The following is a 23,257-nucleotide window of genomic DNA, read 5'->3' as shown; positions in this document are numbered from 1 at the left end:
TAATGGGCCTGAGTTTGGATCCCCAGCACCCACATAAAAACCTTGTCATGATGCACCTGTAATCCCACCTGAGGGGGTGGAGATAGGATACCTGGAACTTGATGGCTATCTAGATCAGCCAAATCAGTGAGAGTTCCAGGTTCAGTGAGAGACCCTGTCTCAAAAATAAGTGGAGAACAATTGAGGAAGACACCTGATGTTAACCTCTGGCCTCCACACACACACACACAAAATATTCTTCCTTTTTTTTTTGGAGCCGAGGATCGAACCCAGGGCCTTGCACTTGGCTAGGCAAGTGCTCTACCACTGAGCTAAATTCCCAACCCCACAAAATATTCTTTAACGGCTGGAGATCTAGCTGTGTGTGTGTGTGTGTGTGTGTGTGTGTGTGTGTGTGTGTGTGCGCTCGCACGCGCGCATATGCATATTTTCCCCAGTTCTTTTTAACCACTAATAGGCCAAGAAGAACCCAATACTGCATATAAGGCAAACATGGCTGGCTAGATGACTCAGCAGATACCATGAGTTTGATCCCCAGGGCCTATGTGATGGGAGGGAAAAACAACTCTGACCAATTTGCAATTTGCCCACTCTGGCATGAGCGCATAGTCACACACACAAAATCAGTAAGTAAGTGTTTTTAATATTTGAAAGATTTCTCTGGATAGCCTTGGCTGTCCTAGAACTTGCTCTGTAGACCAGGCTAGCCTCGAACTCACAAAGATCCACCAGCCTCTGCCTTGAGTGCTGGGATTAAAGGTGTGGGACAGCACTGGCCAGTCTATATTTTATTTTTTGGATAATATTTTACTCTATGTATGTATCAGGATGGTCTTAAACTACTAGGATTAAATGCATGCACCATCCAGAGGTGGGGTGGGGTGGTGGCAGTACACATCTTTAATCCCAGCACTTGGGAGGCAGAAGCAGGTGGATCTCTGTAAATTCGAGGCCAGCCTGGTCTACAGAACTAGTTTCAGGACAGCCAGGATTACACAAAGAAACTCTGTGTAGAAAAACAACAACAACAACACACACACACACACACACAAAAGCAGAAAGGAAAAAAAATGTGTGATTCATCTGATGAAGATTTATGTATTTTTTATGTATGGCTTGCATGTATATAAGTGTACTGCATGTGTACCTGGTTCCTGCAGAGGCCAAAACAGGGCTCTGGATCATCTGGAACTGGAGTAACAGACACTTGTGAGTTGCCATGTAGGTACTCATGAACTGAACCCAGGTGCTCTGCAAGAGCAGCACATGCTCTTAACCACTGAGCCATCTCTCCAGCTCCTCTCTTGCATTTGCTTAAGGTCATACCAACTTGGACATTTTTGTTTTGTTGTTGCTGTTTTTTTGTTTGTTTGTTTATTTTTGCAATTCTGGGGACTGAACCCAGGGCCTTGTCCATGCTAGGCAAGGGCTTTACCACTGAACACCTCTGGCTCTTAACAAATGTTTTCACATCAGCTTTGTTAAGACTTTAACAAAGTTAAACCTAAGAGATAAAGCAAAAAAGCCTCTGGTGAACAGCACCAAATAGGACTTGGGTTCAAAGTGACTGCACTCCTAACCCTCCTCTGTCCACACATGAGGAAGATTTGGTGGGAAGTCCTAGCAGGGGAAGGAAAGAAAACATGCATTCCTTGGTTCACATTGTTCAAAACAAATCTGGCAGTCAGTGGTGTGACAGAATTGGATGGGCTTTTCCTAATTCCAAACAGTTCCTGATGTTTTGGAGACGGGTTGTACTATATAGCTCAGGCAGTCCTCAAACCACGACCCTCCCTCAACATAACGTGCAGGATTATAGGCATGCGCTCCATGTGTGGCTTCGAGGCGGTTCTGAAGGAAGAAAGACAGAAGGAAAAGAGGAGGGAGAGACAAGTGGACTGGAGACAACTCGATGATTAAGAGCACTGGCTGCTCTCCCAGAGGTTTCCCAGTACCCACAATGTCTGCTCACAACCATCTGTAATTCAGTTCCAGGGGATCCCAGGCCATCTTCTGACCTCTAAGGGCACCAGGCATGCCCATGGTACACAGACATACATGCAGATAAAATATCCACACACATTAAAGAAGTAATATTTAAGAGAATTGGTTCATGGAGTGGCTTAGAAGTAGTTGCAAGAAAAAAAAATCACAGGTGGATGTTGGCATCCCTGGGATAGGTGGGACACAGCTTGTCTACTGAGAGCAATAACTGGCCTTGAACTCCTGACCTCCTGCTTCTACCCCCCAGTGCCAGGATTACCAGGGAGTACCACTACACCTGCTATTTTCATGTGCCCTCCTCCTTTCCTAGGGCACTGTGAAAGCTGCATGTAAGCACTCATTGAGCACATCCCCAGAAAAATCTGTTAGTGTGTGTGACAGGCTTTGAACTTTGAACTCACATGGAACCATCTGCCTCTGCCTCCCAAGTGCTGAGATTAAAGGCGTGCACCACTACACCTGGTTTCAGAAGAATTGTTTTGTTTTGTTTTTTGTTTATTTATTTCAAGACAAGGTTTCTCTGTGAGGCTTTGGCTATCCTGGAATACTCTCTGTAGCCCAGGCTGTCCTCGAACTCATGGAGATCACCTGCCTGTCTCCCAGTAGAAAAATTCTTAGTATTGTTTACTGTGGGTTTGATTTGAATATGTGGGATACTAAGTTATTTATTAAGTACTTACCAAGTGCTAGGAATGGTGTCTAGTGTTTTATGTATCCTGACTCATCCTCACAAAACCCTATCAGTTAAATGCTATTTTTCCTCACAGATAAAACAGAGGTCTAAGTTGGGAAACTAAGGGTCTTATTTCTATTATTAGGAACCACTTAAACCTGCAAGACAACCCAAGAAGGTTGGGTTAGTTTATGGGTCAGCTGCATACATGGGTACTGAAATAGAGGACAGAACCAAGGGCCAAGGTCATGGAAGTGCCCACAATAAGGCCAATGCTGGTCCGAAAAGCTTAGGAAATTAGCTTATCAGATAAACTAAGAAAACTCGGTGGGTGACTGGTGTAGATGGTGGTGCTTGCCTTTGATACAAACAAAGCTCTTGGGAGACAAAAGCAGGTGATCTCTACTAGGTCAACACTAGCCTGGTCTATGGAACAAGTTCGTGGCCACCCAGGGCTACTATAGTAAGACCCTACCTCAAAAACAGACAGAGACCTCTCAATGGAATTTCAGAAATGGGATACAAGGAGGAGATAGAGCCAAAGAATCAAGGGATTGTGTGTGTGTGTGTGTGTGTGTGTGTGTGTGTGTGTGTGTGTGTGTGTGTATACATCTGTGTGCTGGGAAAGATCTGTCCCATTCCCATAACCATGGACCCCTTCCATTTGTCACTCACCTTGATGGGTGTGAGGTGCTGAAAATGGCGGTGAGGATGGGTGATCAGGCTCAGGGGGCTATCCCACTGGGAGGCAGAGTAAACCCGAATCTCATTGTTCTGGTCAGTCGTCAGGAGCCGGGCTCCATCTGGGCTAAAGCAGGCTGACAAAGTGCAAAGCCCTTCAGCTGAAGGAACCCTACGCCCCTGGTATCCTGACCTCCCGAAGTTCCATTCCCTTCCAGATTGGGGTAGGAGGGGTCAATCTGGACTATGAACAAAAATAGTATAGAAACTCCACTGTCAAAGGAGCAACTGGAGCCAGAAAGCTCCTAGACATCAGCTTAGTAAGGGTGGAGTAAAGGACTGAGTTGGGCCGGGCAGTGGCAGCGCACACCTGTAATCCCAGCACTTGGGAGGCAGAGGCAGGTGGATCTCTGTGAGTTCGAGGCCAGCCTGGGCTACAGAGTGAGTTCCAGGAAAAGCGCAAAGCTACACAGAGAAACTTTGTCTTGAAAAAACCAAAAACCAAAAAGAAAACAAAACAAAAAAACAACAACAAAGGATTGAATTGGGGGCTAGTGGTGAGAAAGACAGGGTCCATAAGAAAGATGGGGTTTGGGAAGTCACACCTGCATTGACAGGATACTTGTGAGGCAGTGAGTAGAGGAAGCTGGCTCTCCCTTTAATTTGGCGCAGGTCCCAGATTTTCACTGTTTGATCTATGGATGCTGTGGCCAGAAGCCAATCACAGCAGGGATTCAGGGCCACATGGGCTACTTTCTTTTTGTGCATTCTGAGATTCCAAAGCTGCAGAGAAAAGTTTGGTTCAGGTGGAAACACAGGACCAAAGAGGGGCTGGGGAGCGGGAGTGGGCCACACAGTACCCACCTCCTTGCCATCTGTGTTCAGCAGGATCACGTGTCCCAAATTGTCTCCTGTGACCACCACATGGCTCTTGGCAGAAACATCGAGGCTGCAAAACCAGACCCTAGAGGGAGAGAGTGCTGTAAGACTGAGACCCAGACAGTTACAGTTGTTACTGTCTAGTTACGGTTGCAGCTCCAGTATCTAAAAGGCATTCAACAAATACTGTTGAATCAATGAGTAACTGTCTACCTATAAATTTCCAGGGAAGGACACTCAACCTTGTCTACCACGCAGAAAGAAGGGGTGAGAGTGACAGAGCTCAGAAATGTGTCCAGTTATTGCTGGGCCCAGAATCCTCAGCTCGTCCTGAAGCAGCCCAACCTAGAGTCGTAAAGCAGATTCAAAGGCTAGCCTGCTCCCCAGAGCCCGGGCTCTCCAGAGGCCTGTTCACTGCTCTCACACTCATTACCCTTCACTCTTTGGAACTGTCCAGCTCTGTTCCTCACGGATGGCTAGAAGTGGACATCTGCCCCCTTCTGAGCACTCAGGGAAAAATCAAATACAACCGGAAACCATTTCCTCTTGAAAACTAGGTGAAAATCAAGAGACTGAGAAGAGCTACTTCATGGGTCCTGATTCACAACCAGGAGAACTCCAAGTCTAGCCAGTCCCTCTCCTGATGGTGTGCTTCTTTCTCAGCAGCCGGAACAACACTCCAGCTGCTTAGACCCACTGCACACTCTCACTCATCATTCCTTACAGAACTGTGTCTCTGGCTAGAAACACAGTGACTTGCATTTGTAATTTCTCAAGCTACTTGCTCTTTGAAGAGGGTTCTTCTACTCATTAGCATTTCCATCAAGGAAACAGTACAGCCATTACACCCCAGAAAATGGAAGGCAATAAAATTGCATTTCTTTCTCTATTTCCTTCCTTCCTTCCTTCCTTCCTTCCTTCCTTCCTTCCTTCCTTCCTTCCTCCCTCCCTCCCTCCCTTCCCCCCTCCTCTCTCGGGTTTCTCTGTCTGTCTTTCATGCCTGTCCTGGCTTGCTCTGTTGACCAGGCTGGCCTCAAACTCACAGAGATCTGCTTGGCTCTGCCTCCCGAGTGCTGGGATTAAAGGTGTGCGTCACCTGGCCCTTTCTTTCTTTCTAAGACAGGCCCTCACTTAGTTCTAGTAGCCTGGCACTTGCTATGTAGACCAGGCTGACCTTGAACTCATAGTAATCCACCAGCCTCTGCCTCCCAAGTGCTGGCATTAAAGGCATGTGCCAACACACATGGCTAAACTTCAGTTCTTAATTCTGTAAATGCCTTTCTAAGCAAATGACTTGTTGACTACTTACCCAGTGAAAGTAAAGGCCTCGTTCAATATGGACATGACTTACAGAAGTGATTAAACCCTTCCCTCAAAGATAAGAGCTGAGGATTCAAAGCACATTCCTAGTGCAAGGACCCACTTGGACCAAAGTCAGAGCAGCCAGTCTAAGGAAGAAAAGGAGTGCCACAAAATGGCTAATACCCTGTCTTCCCTGGGCCGGGTCTGAGTAAAAGAAATGGGGCTGGGTATGTTCTCTGCAGAAGCTATTTCCTTACTAGTTAAACTACTCACTTGCAAGAGCTTGAGCTGGTATAAACTCGGAGAGTGTTGCCTTTAAAATCCTGCAGCCTGGTTGTTCCCTCCATTGAGGAAGCAAAAAACTGGTTGGAATTGAGATGGTTAAACTTCAGCCCAGTGATGCTTCCTCCAGCTCCAATCTAACATGAGGAAGGGAAAAGCCAGTGAGTGATGATGAGCCACAAGTGAGGAACCAGGCTTGGGCACATGAACGCACTAAGGCAGAGACACCAAGGTCAGCTTAGGTATCTGATATTAGAATACTCTTTATGTATTTTCTCTGTGTAGTTTTGACGCCTGTCCCGGATCTCCCTCTGTAGACCAGGCTGGCCTCGAACTCACAGAGATCTGCCTGGTTCTGCCTCCCAAGTGCTGGGATTAAAGGCTTAAGGTGTTCGGCACCACCACCGCCCAGCTACTCTTTATTTTTTATGGTTTTATTTTGACTTTTGTATTTTTAGGTAGCAAACATAACTGGCTCTGATACACAGTTCTGTGAATTTCAACACAGACACTGAATAGCCTACCCACCCCCAGAATTAAGATGCAGAAACTTTCTCTTCACCCCACAAAAACCCCCTCAGGCTCTCTTACTTTATCACATTTACTCCCTTAAAGTGAACCCCTGGAAATTACAGTGTGCTCTTTTTAGAAGAGAATCAGCTCAGAAGAGTGGTGAGGTTTGTAGGGCAGAAAAGGATCTGTATTCTTTCCTTCCAGATGTTCCAGGCAGTGGTGACACAAACGTGAAGGAGTCTGGTGGTACAGCAAATGTTAGAGCACTTGCCTAGTAAGCACAAGGCCCTGGCTTGACTCCCAACTACACACACCCCACAAATTTAAAAGGGAGAGGAGTAACACCTATGACTTAACCTTATTAAGCAGTTTTTATAGAGGCCAGAGAGATGGATTAAGTGGTTAAGAGCACTTACTGCTCGTGTAGAAATAGAGTTTAGTTCCTAGCAACCACATAGGCTCAAATGGCCTATAACTCCAGCTCCAGGGGACTCAGTGCCCTTTTCTGGCCTCCACAGGCACTCCTGTATGCATGGGATACACTCACACAGACACACAAATAAATATAAAAAAAAAAAAAACAAACAGGCATGGGAGCACATGCCTTTAATCTCAGCACTCTAAAGGCAGACACAGGCAGATCTCTGTGAGTTCAAGGACTGCCTAGTCTACACAGTGAGTTCCAGGACAGCCAGGGCTGAGTGCTAGTGGAGGCACATGCCTTCAATGAGGCAGAAGCAAGTAGATCTCTGTGAGGTTGAGGCCAGTCTGGTTTACAGAGCAAGTTCCAGGACAGCCAATATTACAGAGAAGCTCTGTCTGGAAAAAAAAACAGAAAAAAAAAAAAATCAAGCCAGGCATGGTGGCATGTGCCTGTAATCCCAGCACCAAGAAGGAATTCAAGGCCATCCTGGGCCTTGTTTCTAAAAAACTGAGAATTTGTCTCCCAAAAAACAATAAACAGAATTTTGTCAAACATCAAAGGAAACAGTTAAGAGTGAAAAAGCAATCTATAGAACACGAGAAAATACTTGGAAGTCATAAACTTGAGAAGAGGTTAATATCCACTAAAACATCTATTAACCCCCAAACCATAACTTAACAACAAAAACCAAATATCCAACTAAGACGACATACAGAGGTCCAACAAACACATGAGAAGAAACTCAACATCATTTAGAGAAACACAAAGGAAGCTACCACACAGACAAGGAATAGCCCTTAAGCATTCAGGAGGGTGGAATCTTGCAGGGAATTAGCATAGGGAGGATATCAAGGTCAAGGTCAGCAAGCAAGGCAACAGTTACCCAAAATGGGGGCCAGGGCCCTACAGGTTCCCCCCCTTTTACTAAAAAATGAGCTCTGACTTAGGTTGCGTGGGATGTCAGCAGGTCACCTTACCGGTCATGGAGATGCCTGCCCAGGCCACACAGGCGCTCTGTCTTAGGTTGGCGAGCACCCCCTAGGCATTACCTGTCTCTGAATACTCATTATCATACAGGCTTAATCGTGTGAGAGCTGCAGAGTTAACTGTTGCCAAAGATCTCTAAGTGGCGCTGGGCTTGCAATCTGTGTGTTCGACACAGAAAAGACCAACAGAAGTCTTAACCCACCCATAGCTGGTAGGCTAAAGGCAACTGAGCCATTCCCTTCCTTAACGAGCCTTACTGAAAGTTGGAGTCCTTGTAAGATGGTATCCCGAGAGCAAACGGAACTTGAGTTTATAAATTTATAACATTCAAAAGCCAATCGAAATGCATATAACTATTGATTTAAATTTGTCATGTCCAATAGAATGAAAGATTAACTAACTGTGGTAGCTACTTTTGCTGCCAGGGTCTCCACTGTGTTAGCTGTAGTAACCCATTATTAAATGGCAATCCCAGAAACAGTAGTAGCAGTGGTCGTCACTGTTATAACAGCAACAATGGCAGCAGCGATGTCAAATTCTCTTCTGGAGAGTGTGGGTATCCATTGGCATGGACACAACTCCAAGAACATGAACCGCCGAGGCCCATTATTCTTGATCCCAGCATGACTTAAGCTGGCAGCTCTTAATAGTGTAATGCTTCATTGAGGGTTGCTCAGTAATTGAGTAAAACCAAATCTTATATGCAACAGTCATCCTAGGGTCCCCCATGCCATATATATATATAGCCTTATGCTTCTGTGGATTGCAGTCTGATTGTTCTGTTGTTGTTGTTGTTTTTTGTTTGTTTGTTTTTTGGAGCTGAGGTTTGAAACCAGGGCCTTGCGCTTGCTAGGCAAGTGCTCTACCACTGAGCTAAATCCCCAACCCTGTTCTTTGTTTTATATCTAGAATCCACTTATGAGTGAGTACATACCATGTTTGTCCTTCTGGGTTTGGGTTACCTCACTCAGGATGATTTTTTCTAGTTCCATCCATTTGCCTGCAAATGTCATGATGTCATTGTTTTTCTCTGCTGAGTAGTACTCCACTGTGTATATGTACCACATTTTCTTAATCCATTCTTCAGTTGATGGGCATCTAGGTTCTGATGGGTTTCCAGGTTCTGGCTATTACAAATAATGCTGCTATGAACATAGTTGAGCATGTATCTTTGTGGTATGGTTAAGCATTCCAAGAGTGGTATGGCTGGGTCTTGAGGTAGATCGATTCCCAATTTTCTGAGAAACTGCCATACTACTGACTTCCACAGTGGTTGTAGAAGTTTGCATTCCTACCAACAGTGGAGGAATGTTCCCTTTGCTCCACATCCTCTCCACTGTTGACTGTCATTAGTGTTTTTGATCATAGCCAACCTGACAGGTATGAGGTGGTGTCTCAGAGTCGTTTTGATTTGCATTTCTCTGATGATTAAGGATGGTGAGCATTTCTTTAATGTCTTTCAGCCATTTGTGATGCTTGTTTTGTGAATTCTCTGTTTAGCTCTTTAGCCCATTTTTAAATTGGATTGTTCTGTATTTTGATGTCTAATTTCTTGAGTTCTTTATATACTATGGAGATCAATCCTCTGTCAGATGTGGGGTTGGTGGAGATCTTTTCCCATTCTGTAGGCTGTCTTTTAGTCTTATTGACTGTATCTTTTGCCCTGCAAAAGTGTCTCAGTTTCAAGAGGTCCCATTTATTAATTGTTGTGCTCAGTGTTTGTGCTGTTGGTGTTATATTTAGGAAGTGATCTCCTGTGCCAATGCGTTCAAGAGTACTTCCTACTTTCGCTTCTATTAAGTTTAGTGTAATAGGATTTATGTTGAGGTCTTTGATCCACTTGGACTTGAGTTTTTGCATGGTGACAGATATGGATCTATTTGTAATCTTTTACATTTTGACATCCAATTATACCAGCACCATTTGTTGAAGATACTTTTTTTTCCCCATTGTATAGTTTTGGCTTCTTTGTCAAAAATCAGGTGTTCATGTGTGTGTGGATTAATGTCAGGGTCTTCAAATTCTATTTCATTGGTCTGTATGTCGGTTTTTATGCCAGTACCAGGCTGTTTTTATCACTATAGCTTTATAGTAAAGCTTGAGGTCAGGGATGGTGATGCCTCCAGAAGTTGCTTGTGTACTCTTTATTTTACTTTTATTGAAAATAGATTTTTTTTTTTTTTTTTGGTTTTTTGAGACAGGGTTTCTGTGTAGCTTTGTGCCTTTCCTGGATCTCGCTCTGTAAACCAGGCTGTCCTCGAACTTACAGAGATCTACCTGGCTCTGTCTTCCGAGTGCTGGGTTTAAAGGTGTGCACCACTGCCACCAGGCCAAAACAGCTCTTTTAAAAAAGATTTTATTTATTTATTTATTTATTTATTTATTTATTCATTCATTCATTCATTCATTTATTTATTAAGTCTTCAGTGTCTGTCTGCATGAACGCCTGCATGACAGAAAAGGGCATCAAACCCCATTATAGATGTCACCATGTGGTTGCTGAGAATTGAACTCAGGACCTCCAGAAGAGTAACCAGTGCTCTTAACCATTGAGCCATCTCTCCAGCCCAAAAACAGATTTTAAAAATATAATATATTCTGATCATGGCTTTTCCTATGCCATCTTGCACACTCTTGGTGGCAATGTAATGTAAGATGGTGTAGCCACTATTGAGAACAATATAGGGGTTCCTAAAAAAATAGCATTAACATTTGATCCAGCAATCCCACTTCAGGGTATATATCCCAAAGAACAGAACATAGGCTATCTCAAAGAGCTACTGAGAGGACTGAGCATACACCATAACAGGATGCACAGTCTTCTCTCAGATATCAGGCCTCAATTTCAGTTTCCTGAGAATGGACAGACAGTTTCTAAGGAAGCCATGAACAAAAGGTAATTAATCACTGGTGCCTCTGACAACAGGGACAGGGAGGTAGGATGCACCAAGCCTGGGCCACTGAGCCAGTCCCCACAGTCAGTACTAACTAGGCCAGCCAGCCTCCACAGCAGTTCAAGGACAAAACCCGAGACCTGTCTAGGCCTGCCCCAAAATGAAAAACTATAGCTATGACCAGCCTATAACTAGCCCTGGCCAATTATAATGTACTGATACAATTGCCACTTGCTTGAGACAATCATATCTAAAATGACCTAACTGCCCTAGGAACTCCCCTTTAGCTGTGCTTAAAAGGATCTCACACATATCTCTTAGGGGCTTCACCATCTTGCCTTTGTGTGGGATGGCAGGCCCTAGCATGTTGGAATAATAAACGTTCTTGCTGATTGCATATGTGGATGGTGGTCTTTTGTAGGACTTCTCTAGGACCCTAACACTATGCACACACCTATCTTCATTACAACATCATTCAAAATAGGCAAACGGTGGAATAACTGAGGTTGGAGGGATGGTTCAGTTGTTAAGACCACTGGATGCTCTTGAAGGGGACCTGGGTTCAATTTCCAGCACCCACATAGTAGTTCACAACTGTCTTTAATTCCATTCCAGTTCTAGGGGATTTTATACCTTCTTCTGGCCTCTGAGTGTACTGCACTCATACATACACACACACACACACACACACACACACACACACTTAAAAAAGGAATAAAATTTACAAAAGAAAGGAAGGAAGAAAGAGAGAGAGAGAGAGAGAGAGAGAGAAAGGAAGAAAGAAAAGGAAAATGTAGGAATGTGGGTGTGTAATGGAATATTATCCAGCCTTATCAAAGAAGGCTAGGCACAGTGGCATTCAGGAGGCTGAGGCAGGAGGACTGCAAGCTTGAGACCATCCTGGGGTAGTCAGATTTGTTTTGGGTTTTTTGTTTGTTTGTTTGTTTCTTTGTATTGAGACAGGGTTTCTCTGTTTAACAGCTCTGGGCTGTCCTGAAACTCATTCTGTAGACTAGGCTAGCCTTGAACTTACAGAGCTCTGCTTGCCTCTGCCTCCCCAGTGCTGGGATTAAAGGTGTGTACCATCAGCTGGCTGGTGGTGGTGGCACACACCTTTAATCCCAGCATTCTTGGGAGGCAGAGCCAGGCGGATCTCTGTGAGTTCAAGGCCAGCCTGGCCTACAGAGTGAGATCCAGGACAGGCACCAAAACTACATCGAGAAACCCTATCTCAAAAAACAAAAACAAAAAACAACAACAACAAAAGTGTGCATCACCACACCCGGCAAGATTATCTTTCCATGAAAATGTAAAAAAGGAAAATGACAACAATAAGAAAAGCTTTGGCTTCAATCATACCAAGTCTTCAACAGGGTTAGCAAGATGGTTCGGTGGCCAGTCTGAGGAAACAAGATCAGCTGAGGAGTTGGCAAGTGAGCAGAGTGCAACCCAAGAACACAAGAGAAGGAGCCGTCCAGCCACCGCACCAGGTCACGGGAGTCATAAGCCATAAGTCATAAGTCACCCTACACTGACTGGGGGAAAAGGTAAGGCCTCATCTCCAGACCGACAGACCAGGTCTCTAGCCCCTAGGCCCCAGGGGCATATTATGTGCCCCTCCCCCCAATCACTGGAGCCCCAGGGACCAGACAGCGGCTTCTTTCCCTGCCCCCCTCACCAAGAAAACCATCCCATGCGACACCAACAACCACCAGAGCCATAAGCCCACCCTGCACTGATTGGGAATAGCTGCTTGCTGAGACAGAACCCTCTAACACCAATTGGACTAAGCTGCTCCCAGAGAAACAGAGCCCCTCAGCACTGATTAGACCAAGAACTCTCAGTGGACCAAGACTACCAATTGAAACAAGAGAGGTCCCTTCAGACACTGCCTGCACCGAGAGGAGGAAAAGATGAGTAGACACCAGTGCAAAACCACAAGCAACAACATAAAGACCTATATGACACCATCAGAACCTATTGGTTCTACACCTGCAAGACCCGAACATACCAAGGCAGAAGAAATCAATCCTAAAAATGACTTTAAGAAGATGATAGAGGCCCTTAAAGAGGAAGTGAAAAATTCTCTTAAAGAAATGGAAGAAAAAACAATAACAACAACAAAAAAATTGGAAGAAATAAAAGAAAAAAGCAATTAAACAGATGAAAGAAACAATTCAAGATTTAGAAATTGAAATCAAGACAATAAAGAAGACACAAACTGAGGGAATGCTGGAAATAGAAAATCTGACCAAATGAACAGGAATTACAGATGCAAGCATAACCAACAGAATGCAAGAGATGGAACAGAGAATCTCTGATGTTGAAGAAAAAAAAAAAAACAGATTAATCAGTCAAAGAAAACACTAAAGCCAAAAAAGTCATAACACAAAACATCTAGGAAATTTGGGACACCATGAAAAGACCAAACCTAGGAATAATAGGGATAGAAGAAGGAGAAGAGGATTGGGGATTTAGCTTAGTGGTAGAGTGCTTGCTTAGCAAGCGAAAGGCCCTGGGTTCGATCCTCAGCTCCACAAAAAAAAAAAAAAGAAAGAAAGAAAGAAAGAAAAAAAGAGAGAAAAAAGGAGAGGAATACCAACTCAAAGGCACAGAAAATCATAGAAGAAAAGTTTCCCAACCTAAAGAAAAAAATACCTATGAAGATACAAGAAGCTTACAAACACCAAATAGGCTGGATAAAAAAAAAAAAAATTCCCCTCACCACATAATCAAACCATTAAACATACAGAATAAAGAAAAAGTATTAAGAACCACGAAGGAAAAAGGCCAAGTAACATAAATATAAAGGCAGACCCATCAGAATAACACCAGACTTCTCAATGGAGACTATGAAAGCTAGAAGGTCCTGGACAAACGCTATGCAGACACTAAGAGACCATGGATGCCAACCCAGACTATTATACCCAGCAAAACTCTCAATCACCATAGATGGAGTAAACAAAATATTCCATGATAAAACCAAATTTAAATAATGTCTATTCACAAATCCAGTCCTACAGAAAGCACTAGAAGGAAAAATCCAACCTAAGGAAATTAGACACACCCATGAAAACTCAGATAATAGATAATCCCACACCAACAAATACCAAAGAAGGGAAACACAACACTACCACCAAAAAAATAACAGGAATTAACAATCACTGGTCATTAATATCCATCAATATCAATGGTCTCAACTCACCTATAAAAAAACACAGGCTAATCCCAGCACTCAGGAGGCAGAGGCAGGTGGATCTCTGTGCGTTTGAAGCCAGCCTGGTCTACAAAGCAAGTTCCAGGACAGCCTCCAAAGCTACAGAGAAACCCTGTCTCGAACCACCCCCACCCCCCAAAAAAAGACACAGGCTAACAGAATGGATACAAAAACAGGATCCACCCTTCTACTGCATACAAGAAACACACCTAAACTTCAAAGACAGACACTACTTCAGAGTAAAAGGCTGGGAAAAGGCTTTCCAATCAAATGGACTTAAGAAGCAAGCTGTGGTGTAGCTATCCTAATATCTAACAAAATAGACTTCAAACTAAAATCAATCGAAAGAGATCGGGAAGGACATTACATATTTATCACAGGGAAAATCCACCAAGATGAAGTCTCAACTCTGAACATTTATGCCCCAAATTCAAAGGCACCTACATCTGTAAAAGAAACATTACCAAAGCTTAAATCGCACATCAAACCCCACACACTAGTAGTGGGAGATTTCAACACACCACTCTCACCAATGGACAGATCTACCAGACTGAAACTTATCAGAAAAATAAAGGACCTAACAGATGTTATGACTCAAATGGACTTAATAGATATCTAATGAACATTCCACACTAACACAAAAGAATATACCTTCTTCTTAGCATCCCATGGAACCTTCTCAAAAAGTGCCACATGCTCAGTCACAAAGCAAATCTCAACAGATACAAAAACATTGGAAATTTCATATGGCGATCAAGATGAGGTTACAGCCTTGTACAACACAGATATTTCCAACATAGTTGTCTCATTGATGCTCAAATAAGATTAGGTGAAACATTACATCAGTAAAATATTGTCTTCTTTTCAGATTGTAAACATAATTGAAAACAGGAGAAATTGAATAATAAATCCTATTTCCAAATGAAAAAAAAAAAACATTGGAATAACCTCCTCTATCTATCAGACCACCATGACTTAAAGTTAGAGTTCAACAACAACAAAAACTATAGAAAGCCTACAATCTCATGGAAACTGAATAATGCCCAACTGAAGCACCAATGGGTCAAGGAAGAAATAAAGAAAGAAATTAAAGATTTCCTAGAATTCAATGAAAATGAAAGTTCAACATACCCAAACTTATGGGACATCATGAAAGCAGTGCTAAGAGGAAAATTCATAGCACTAAATGCCCACATAAAGAATACAGAGAAATCTCACACTAGTGACTTAACAGTATACCTGAAAGCTCTAGAACAAAAAGAAGCAAACTCACCCAGGAGGAATAGATGCCAGGAAATTATCAAATTGAGGGCTGAAATCAATAAAATAGGAACCAAGAGAACAATATAAAGAATCAATGAAACAAAGAGTTGGTTCTTTGAGAAAATCAACAAGGTAGACAAGTCCTTATTCAAATTAACTGAAAAGCAGAGAGAGCATCCAAATTAACAAAATCAGAAATAAAAAGGGAGACATAATAACAGACAACAAGGAAATCCAGAGAATCATCAAGTCATACTTCAAAAACCTGTACTCCACAAAATTAGAAAATCTGAAAGAAATGGACAATTTTCTGGATAGGTACCATGTACCAAAGTTAAATCAAGACCAGATAAACTATTTAAATAGACCAATAACCCCTAAGGAAATAGAAACAGTCATTAAAAATCTCCCAAACAAAAAAAGTCCAGGACCAGATGGTTTCAGCACAGAATTCTACCAGATTTTCAAAAGAGAGCTAACACCAATACTCTTCAAATTGTTCCACACAATAGAAACAGAAGGAACATTACCAAACTCTTTTTATGAGGCTACAGTTACCCTGATATCCAAACCACACAAAGATGCAAAAAAAAAAAAAAAAAAAAAAAGAGAGAGAGAGAGAGAATTACAGACCAATCTCCCTCATGAACATTGATGCAAAAATACTCAATAAAATACTGGCTAACTAATCCAAGAACACACTAAAAAAAATTATCCACCATGAACAAGTAGGCTTCATCCCAGGGATGCAAGGATGGTTCAACATATGTTGAAACTGAGAAGCTTTTGTAGAGCAAAGGACACGGTCAACAAGACAAAGTGACAGCCTACAGAATGGGAAAAGGTCTTCACCAATCCCACATCTGACAGAGGGCTGATATCCAGAATATAGAAAGAACTCAAGAAATTAGACACCAAAATGCCCAACAGAAATGGGCTATAGAACTAAACAGAGAATTCTCAACAGAGGAAGTTCAAATGGCTGAAAGACATTTAAGGAATTGCTCAACATCCCTAATTATCCGGGAAATGCAAATCAAAATGACTCTGAGATACCACCTTACACCTATCAGAATGGCTAAGATCAAAAACACAGAAGACAGCTTATGCTGAAGAGGATGTGGAGAAAGGGGAACTCTCTTCCACTGCTGGTGGGAATGCAAGCTTGTACAGCCACTTTGGAAATCAATATGGTGCTTCCTTAGAAAATTGGGACTCAATCTCCCCCAAGACCCATCTGTAGCACTCTTGGGCATATACCCAAGGAATGTTCAATCATACCACAAGGGCATTTGCTCAGCTATGTTCATATCAGCATTGTTTGTAATAGCCAGAACCTGGAAACAACCTAGATGCCCTTCAACTGAAGAATGGATAAAGAAAATACAGCACATATACACAACGGAATACTACTCAGCAGAGAAAAACAATGACATCATGAGGTTTGCAGACAAATGGATGGATCTAGAAAAAAATGATCCTGAATGAGGTAACCCAGACTCAGAAGGACAAACATGGTACGTACTCATTCATAGGCAGATACTAGATGTAAAACAAAGATGACTAGACTGCTACACAACTCCAGGGAGGCTACCTAGAAAACGGGACCCTAGGAAAGACACAGGGATCACCTAATGACAGAGAAATGGATGAGATCTACATGAACAACCTGGATGACAGTGGGAGTAGTGAAGGGCAAGGTTTGAGGGAAAGAGAGCTTAGGGGAGCAGGAGATAGCAGCTGGATCAAGAACAGAAAGGGAGAACAAGGAATAACAGACCAGATAAATGAAGACCACTGTAGTTAGAGTTTTCCTGCCCGGCCCAGTCAGGACAAATCTCTCTTACCCGCCAGTCCCACAGTCGCTCAGACCCAACCAAGAAAGCATACAGAAACTCACATTGTTTAGAAACTGTATGGCCATGGCAGGCTTCTTGTTATCTACTTCTTCTATCTTAAATTAACCCATTTCTGTTAGTCTATACTTTGCCACATGGCTTGTGGCTTACCAGTGTCTTTACATGTTGCTTTTCATGGCGGTGGCTGGTGGTGTCTCTCCCCAGCCTTTTACTTCCCAGAATTCTCTTCTCTCTTGTCCTGCCTATACTTCCTGCCTGGCCACTGGCCAATCAGAACTTTATTTACATAGAGCGATATCCACAGCACTTGCCCTTTTCTTTCTTTTTTTTTTAAGGAAGGTTTTAACTTTTACATAGTACAATTACATATAACAAAACAATTATCAAGCAAGAATTACAGTTACAATATTAAAGAAGATATCCTATCTATCTTATATTTGTGAGTCTAAGGTTTTATATCTAACTTATCTTTTATCATAACTGAGGAAATTATAACTATCTAGTCTTCAACCACATCAAAGACCTCAGAAGGATATAATATTACCTGAGAACCGGGAGAAGGTTGTAAGCATTTTTCAGGAGTCTTGCAAGAGTAGACAGAGACAGCTCGCAGCCTGGACAGTCACCTAATGTTCCTTTGTAAAGTTGGGGCATTTGTCTTCAGCCCACAGGGCTAGAGTCTCTTGGTCACTTCTCTCAGTGTCCTGTAGAATGTCTGGCAGTTTCCTCTGCAAAGCAGGAACCTGAAGGACCATTTTGTCAAGCAAAGTTCAGTGGTCACCTTTCTATGGGTCTTGCATGTCCAGTTGATCGAGCAGTCCAGGCAAGAACAGTTTCTTGCCCAAATGGCTATTTTTGCCAAGGTGAAGATAAACTCCATATGAAGTGTCTTCAATGCCCATCCTCCTCTCTGAAGTAAATTGGTGCTGCCAGGAGCAGACATGTCTCACTGTCCAGAAAGTCTAAATTTTAAAAATATTTTAAATGCCATATTCTGCAGGTCTTTGAAGTATTTGACAATTACCTGTCTATCTGAAATATCTCTCTGTATATCTAGAAGACTTAACTAACATGGCTATGAGTATGATTATCATAGATGACTAATTATTAATCTATTTTTAATTATCCATTTCAATTTAAAATGAGCTGTACAAACATAATACCTTAAACAAGAGTAGAAATATACACACAGTATAACAAAATTAACTTTAAGTTTGTATCAATAGACTAAAATCTATACCAATGTAAAACATTTTAAATGAGTTGTTGCTCTTTAGAAGTAAGTTCATTAATTTACCCTTTCATCCTATCATATCTATATCATATCCCCTTTTTTCTTTAGAAAGACATTGCATTTATAATCAACCTGTTTTAAATAAAATAGTGGTTTTTCTCTGTCCCACACCAGAGGGCTCTTCTGATTTGGGACACAAGAATCTCTTAACCTTTTCTTTTAGCAATATGTCTGGGTTTAGAGAAGGAGTGAGCCAATTCCATCTCCAAAGCCAGCTGGGAATTTGGGCGTAGTTTCTCTTACTACTTCCTGCTGGAGGGGGGCGCTGTATCTTATGGGAACACAAAGAAAATTTTAGAATTATGGAGTAGTCCGTGAGGGTAAATCTCTGAGCCAGTTGCCTTGAAACCATTTTGGATATTGGATCATTTGGGCCATGGTGTCATCGGAGACCTTTCAGGTGGTCTTGGCTGATCAAACCTGATGTATCTTAATCTGGAACAAATCCACAGCCTCTGGCTTTCTGTGGAAACAAAAGCAGAGACTCTTTTCCAAAGCAACATATCCTTGAAGTCAAGGTACCTTTAAAATTTACATATTTGTTTAACTCAACAGCTTTTACGATCAAATCTTTTTCTGCAGTTAAAAATCCCAAAGACAAGACAAACCAGATTTTCTGTGTAATATCCATCTTTGTAAGACTGAAACGCCAATTGTGGCTGCTGGCTCCACCCACCTCAGCTTCCCAACATGGCGGTGGTACAGTTTACCACCAGCTCTGGGTCTGGAGCCATGTGTACCATCAACTATCAGAAGCAGTTCTATCAGAGCAGTTCATAGCCCAGAAACCTTTTGTTGTTGTTGTTTTTAACTAGCAAAGGCTAAATCTACCACACAGCAGAGTAAAGTGTTGCTTGTAGACTCCTCATTCCTGCCACACTGCAGGTCAGACACACAGGCCAGGAACCCGCCATAGTAGCTCAAACCAGCAGGCTGCTGCTAACTTGAGAGAGACAACTAGGAAGCTGTTTTTAGCTCCATTTAGAATCTTTTTTTCTCAGGTTTTAGGTGGAAACTCTTGCCAACACATTGGACGCCAGACCACATGAGAACAAGAATAGGCAGAGTGCTGGAGAGGTCCCCAGAAATCCACAATGATACATCTTCTGTAGACTGCTAGCAATGGTCAAGAGAAAGCCTGATCTGACCTAGTCTGGTGATCAGATGGCCAAACACCCTAACAGTCGTGCTGGAACTCTCATCCAATAACTGATGGAAGTGGATGCAGAGATCCTCAGCCAGGCCCCAGGTGGAGCTCTCCAGGTGTCCAATTGTCGAGAAAGAGGAGGGACTGTAAGAACGTGAATTGTTGAGACCAAGATTGGAAAAAGCACAGGGACAAATAGCCAAACGAATGGAAGCACATGAATTATGAACCAAAGGCTGTGGAGCCCCCAGCTGGATCAGGCCCTCTGGATAAGTGAGACAATTGAATAGCTTGAACTGTTTGGGAGGCAGCCAGGCTGTGGGATCTGGACCTGTCCTTAGTGCATGAGCTGGCTGTTTGGAACCTTGAGCTTACACAGGGACACTTTGCTCAGCCTGGAAGGAGGGGACTAGACCTGCCTGTACTGAATCCACCAGGTTGAATTGAATCCCCAGGGGAGTCTTGGCCCTGGAGGGGATGGGGGGGGCGGGAGGGGGGAGGACAGGGGAACCCATGGCTGATGTGTAAAATTAAAACACAAATATAATTTAAAAAAAAAGAAAACCTGTCAATGTGATACACCATATAAACAAACTGAAAGAAAAAAAAACAACACATGATCATGATCATCTCATTAGATGCTGAAAAAAGCCTCTGACAAAATCCAACACCCCTTCATGATAAAGGTCTTGGAGAGATCAGGAATACAAGGAACATACCTAAACATAATAAAGGCAATTTACAGCAAGTCAATAGCCACCGTCAAATTAAATGGAGAGAAACTCAAAGCTATTCCACTAAAATCAGGAAGAAGACAAGGCTGTCCACTCTCCCCATATTTATTCAATATAGTACTTGAAGCTCTAGCTAAATCAATGAGACAACAAAAGGAGATCAAAGGGATAGAAATTGGAAAGGAAGCAGTCAAACTTTCACTGTTTACAGATGATATGATAGTATACATAAGTGACCCCAAAAATTCTACCAGGGAACGTCTCCTTCAGTAATGTGGCAGGATACAAGATCAACTCAAAAAAATCAGTATCCCTCCTATATACAAATGATAAAAAGGCTGAGAAAGAAATCAGAGAAACATCACCCTTTACAATAGCCACAAATAATATAAAATACCTTGGGGTAACACTAACTAAACAAGTGAAGACTTGTATGTTAAGAACTTTAAGTTTGAAGAAAGAAATTGAAGAAGATATCAGAAAATGGAAAGATCTTCCATGCTCATGGATAGGTAGGATTAACATAGTAAAAATGGCAATCTTACCAAAAAACAATCTACAGATTCAATGCAATCCCCATCAAAATCCCAACACAATTCTTCATAGACTTGGAAAAAACAATACTCAACTTCATATGGAAAAACAAAAAACCCAGGATAGCTAAAAGGATCCTGTACAATAAAGCAACATCTGGAGGCATCACCATCCCTGACCTCAAGCTCTACTATAGATCTATAGTAATAAAAACAACTTGGTACTGTCATAAAAACCAACATATGGACCAATGGAATCGAATTGAAGACCCTGACATTAATCCACACACATATGAACACCTGAATTTTGACAAAGAAGCAAAAACTATACAACGGAAAAAAGAATCTTTTTTTTTAATGTATTTATTTTAATGTGCATTGGTGTTTTTGCCATGGGTGTTGGGGCCCCTGAAACTGGCATTACAGACAGTTGTGAGCTGACATGTGGGTGCCAGGAATTAAACCTGGGTCCTCTGGAAGAGTAGTTGGTGCTTTTAACCTCTAAGCCATCTCTCCAGCCCAACAACGTATCTTTAACAAATTGTGCTGACATAACTGGATGTCAACATGTTGAAGATTACAAATATCTGTCCATATCTGTCTCCATGCACAAAATTCAAGTCCAAGCGGATCAAAGACCTCAGCATAAATCCAGTTACATTGAACTTGACAGAAGAGAAAGTAGGAAGTACTCTTGAACACATTGGCACAGGAGACCACTTCCTAAATAAAACACCAATAGCACAGACACTGAGAGCAACATTTAATAAATGCGGCCTTTTGAAACTGAGAAGCTTTTGTAGGGTAAAGGACACAGTCAATAAGACAAAAAGACAGAAAGGGAAAAGATCTTCACCAACCCCACATCTGACAGAGAGCCGATCTCCAAAGTATATAAAAAACTCAAGAAACTAGACATCAAAATACTGAATAATCCAATTTTAAAATGGGCTACAGAGCTAAACAGAGAATTCTCAAAAGAAGAACATCAAATGGCTGAAAGACAAGGAAATGCTCAACATCCTTAGTCATCAAAGAAATGTAAATAAAAATGACTCTAAGATACCACCTTACACCTGTCAGAATGGCAAAAACACTGATGACAGTCTATGTTGGAGAGGATGTGGAGCAAGGGGAACACTTCTCCACTGTTGGTGGAAGTGCAAACTTGTATAACACTGTGGAAATCAGTATGGCAGTTTCTCAGGAAATTGGGAATTGATCTACCTCCAGACCTAGCCATACCACTCTTGGGCATACACCCAAGTGCTGTGGATATTGCTCTGTGTAAATAAAGTTCTGATTGGCCAGTGGCCAGGCAGGAAGTATAGGCAGGACAAGAGAGAAGAGATTTCTGGGAAGTAGAAGGCTGGGGAGAGACACTGCCAGCCGCCGCCATGAAAAGCAACATGTAAAGACACTGGTAAGCCACGAGCCATGTGGCAAAGTATAGACTAACAGAAATGGGTTAATTGAAGATAGAAAAGGTAGATCATGAGAAGCCTACCACGGCCATACAGTTTCTAAACAATGTAAGTTTCTGTGTGCTTTCTTGGTTGGGTCTGAGCGACTGTGGGACTGGCGGGTAAGAGAGATTTGTCCTGACTGGGCCAGGCAGGAAAACTCTAACTACAAATGGCGTCCAACGTGTTGGCAAGAATTTCCACCTAAAACCTGAGAAAAAAAGATTCTAAAACGGAGCTAAAAACAGCTTCCCAGTTGTCTCTCTCAAGTTAGCGGCAGCCTGCCAGTTTGAGCTACTATGGCGGCTTCCTGGCATGTGCATCTGACCTGCAGTGCGGCGGGAATGAGGAGTGTACAAGCAGCACTTTACTCTGCTGTGTGGTAGATTTAGCCTTTGCTAGTTTAAAAAAAAAATTCTGGATTATGCACTGCTTTGATAGAACTGCTTCTGATAATTGATGGTACGCTCCAGACCCAGAGCTGGCGGTAAACTGTACCACCGCCATGTTGGGAAGCTGAGGTGGGCGGAGCCGGCAGCCACAGTGGCATTTCAGTCTTACAAAGATGGATATTACACAGAGAATCTGGTTTATGTTGTCTTTGGGATTTTTAACTGCAGAAAAAGATTTGATCATAAAAGCTGTTGAGTTAAACAAATATGTAAATTTTAAAGATAGCTTGACTTCAAAATTTGGATATAAGGATATGTTGCTTTGGAAAAGAGTCTCTGCTTTTGTTTCCACAGAAAGCCAGAGGCGATGGGTTTGTTCCAGATGAAGATACATCAGGTTTGATCAGCCAAGACCACCTGAAAGGTCTCCAATGACACCATGGCCCAGATGATCTGACATCCAGAATGGTTTCAAGGCAACTGGCTCAGAGGTTCACCCAAATGGACTACTATATAATCCTAAAATTTTCTTTGTATCCCCATAAGATACAGCGCCCCCCTCCAGCAGGAAGTAGTAAGAGAAACTACGCCCACATTCCCAAAATTATCAAGCTGGCTTTGGAGATGGAATTGGCTCACTCCTTCTCTAAACCCAGACATATTGCTAAAAGAAAAGGTTAAGAGATTCTTGTGTCCCAAACCAGAAGAAAGAGCCA

General features: G+C 42.4%; 1 protein-coding gene across 1 annotated transcript in view; it reads right to left on the bottom strand.

Annotated features, from left to right (window-relative positions):
• Ddb2 (damage specific DNA binding protein 2) overlaps window positions 1–23,257 on the bottom strand; it is a 44,109-nt gene that overhangs the window by 1,062 nt on the left and 19,790 nt on the right. The window contains exons 4-7 of the mRNA XM_036184454.1: window positions 5,813–5,958; window positions 4,223–4,322; window positions 3,964–4,141; window positions 3,353–3,495 (exon numbers count right to left, since the gene is read on the bottom strand). Of these exons, the coding sequence (XP_036040347.1) occupies window positions 3,353–3,495; window positions 3,964–4,141; window positions 4,223–4,322; window positions 5,813–5,958 (567 nt within the window). The remainder of the gene's footprint in view (window positions 1–3,352; window positions 3,496–3,963; window positions 4,142–4,222; window positions 4,323–5,812; window positions 5,959–23,257) is intronic.

Source organism: Onychomys torridus, chromosome 4 (genome assembly GCF_903995425.1).
Source record: "Onychomys torridus chromosome 4, mOncTor1.1, whole genome shotgun sequence".
NCBI lineage: Eukaryota > Metazoa > Chordata > Mammalia > Rodentia > Cricetidae > Onychomys > Onychomys torridus.
Note: the sequence above shows the minus strand (reverse complement) of the source record. Positions and strands in the feature narration are given on the sequence as shown.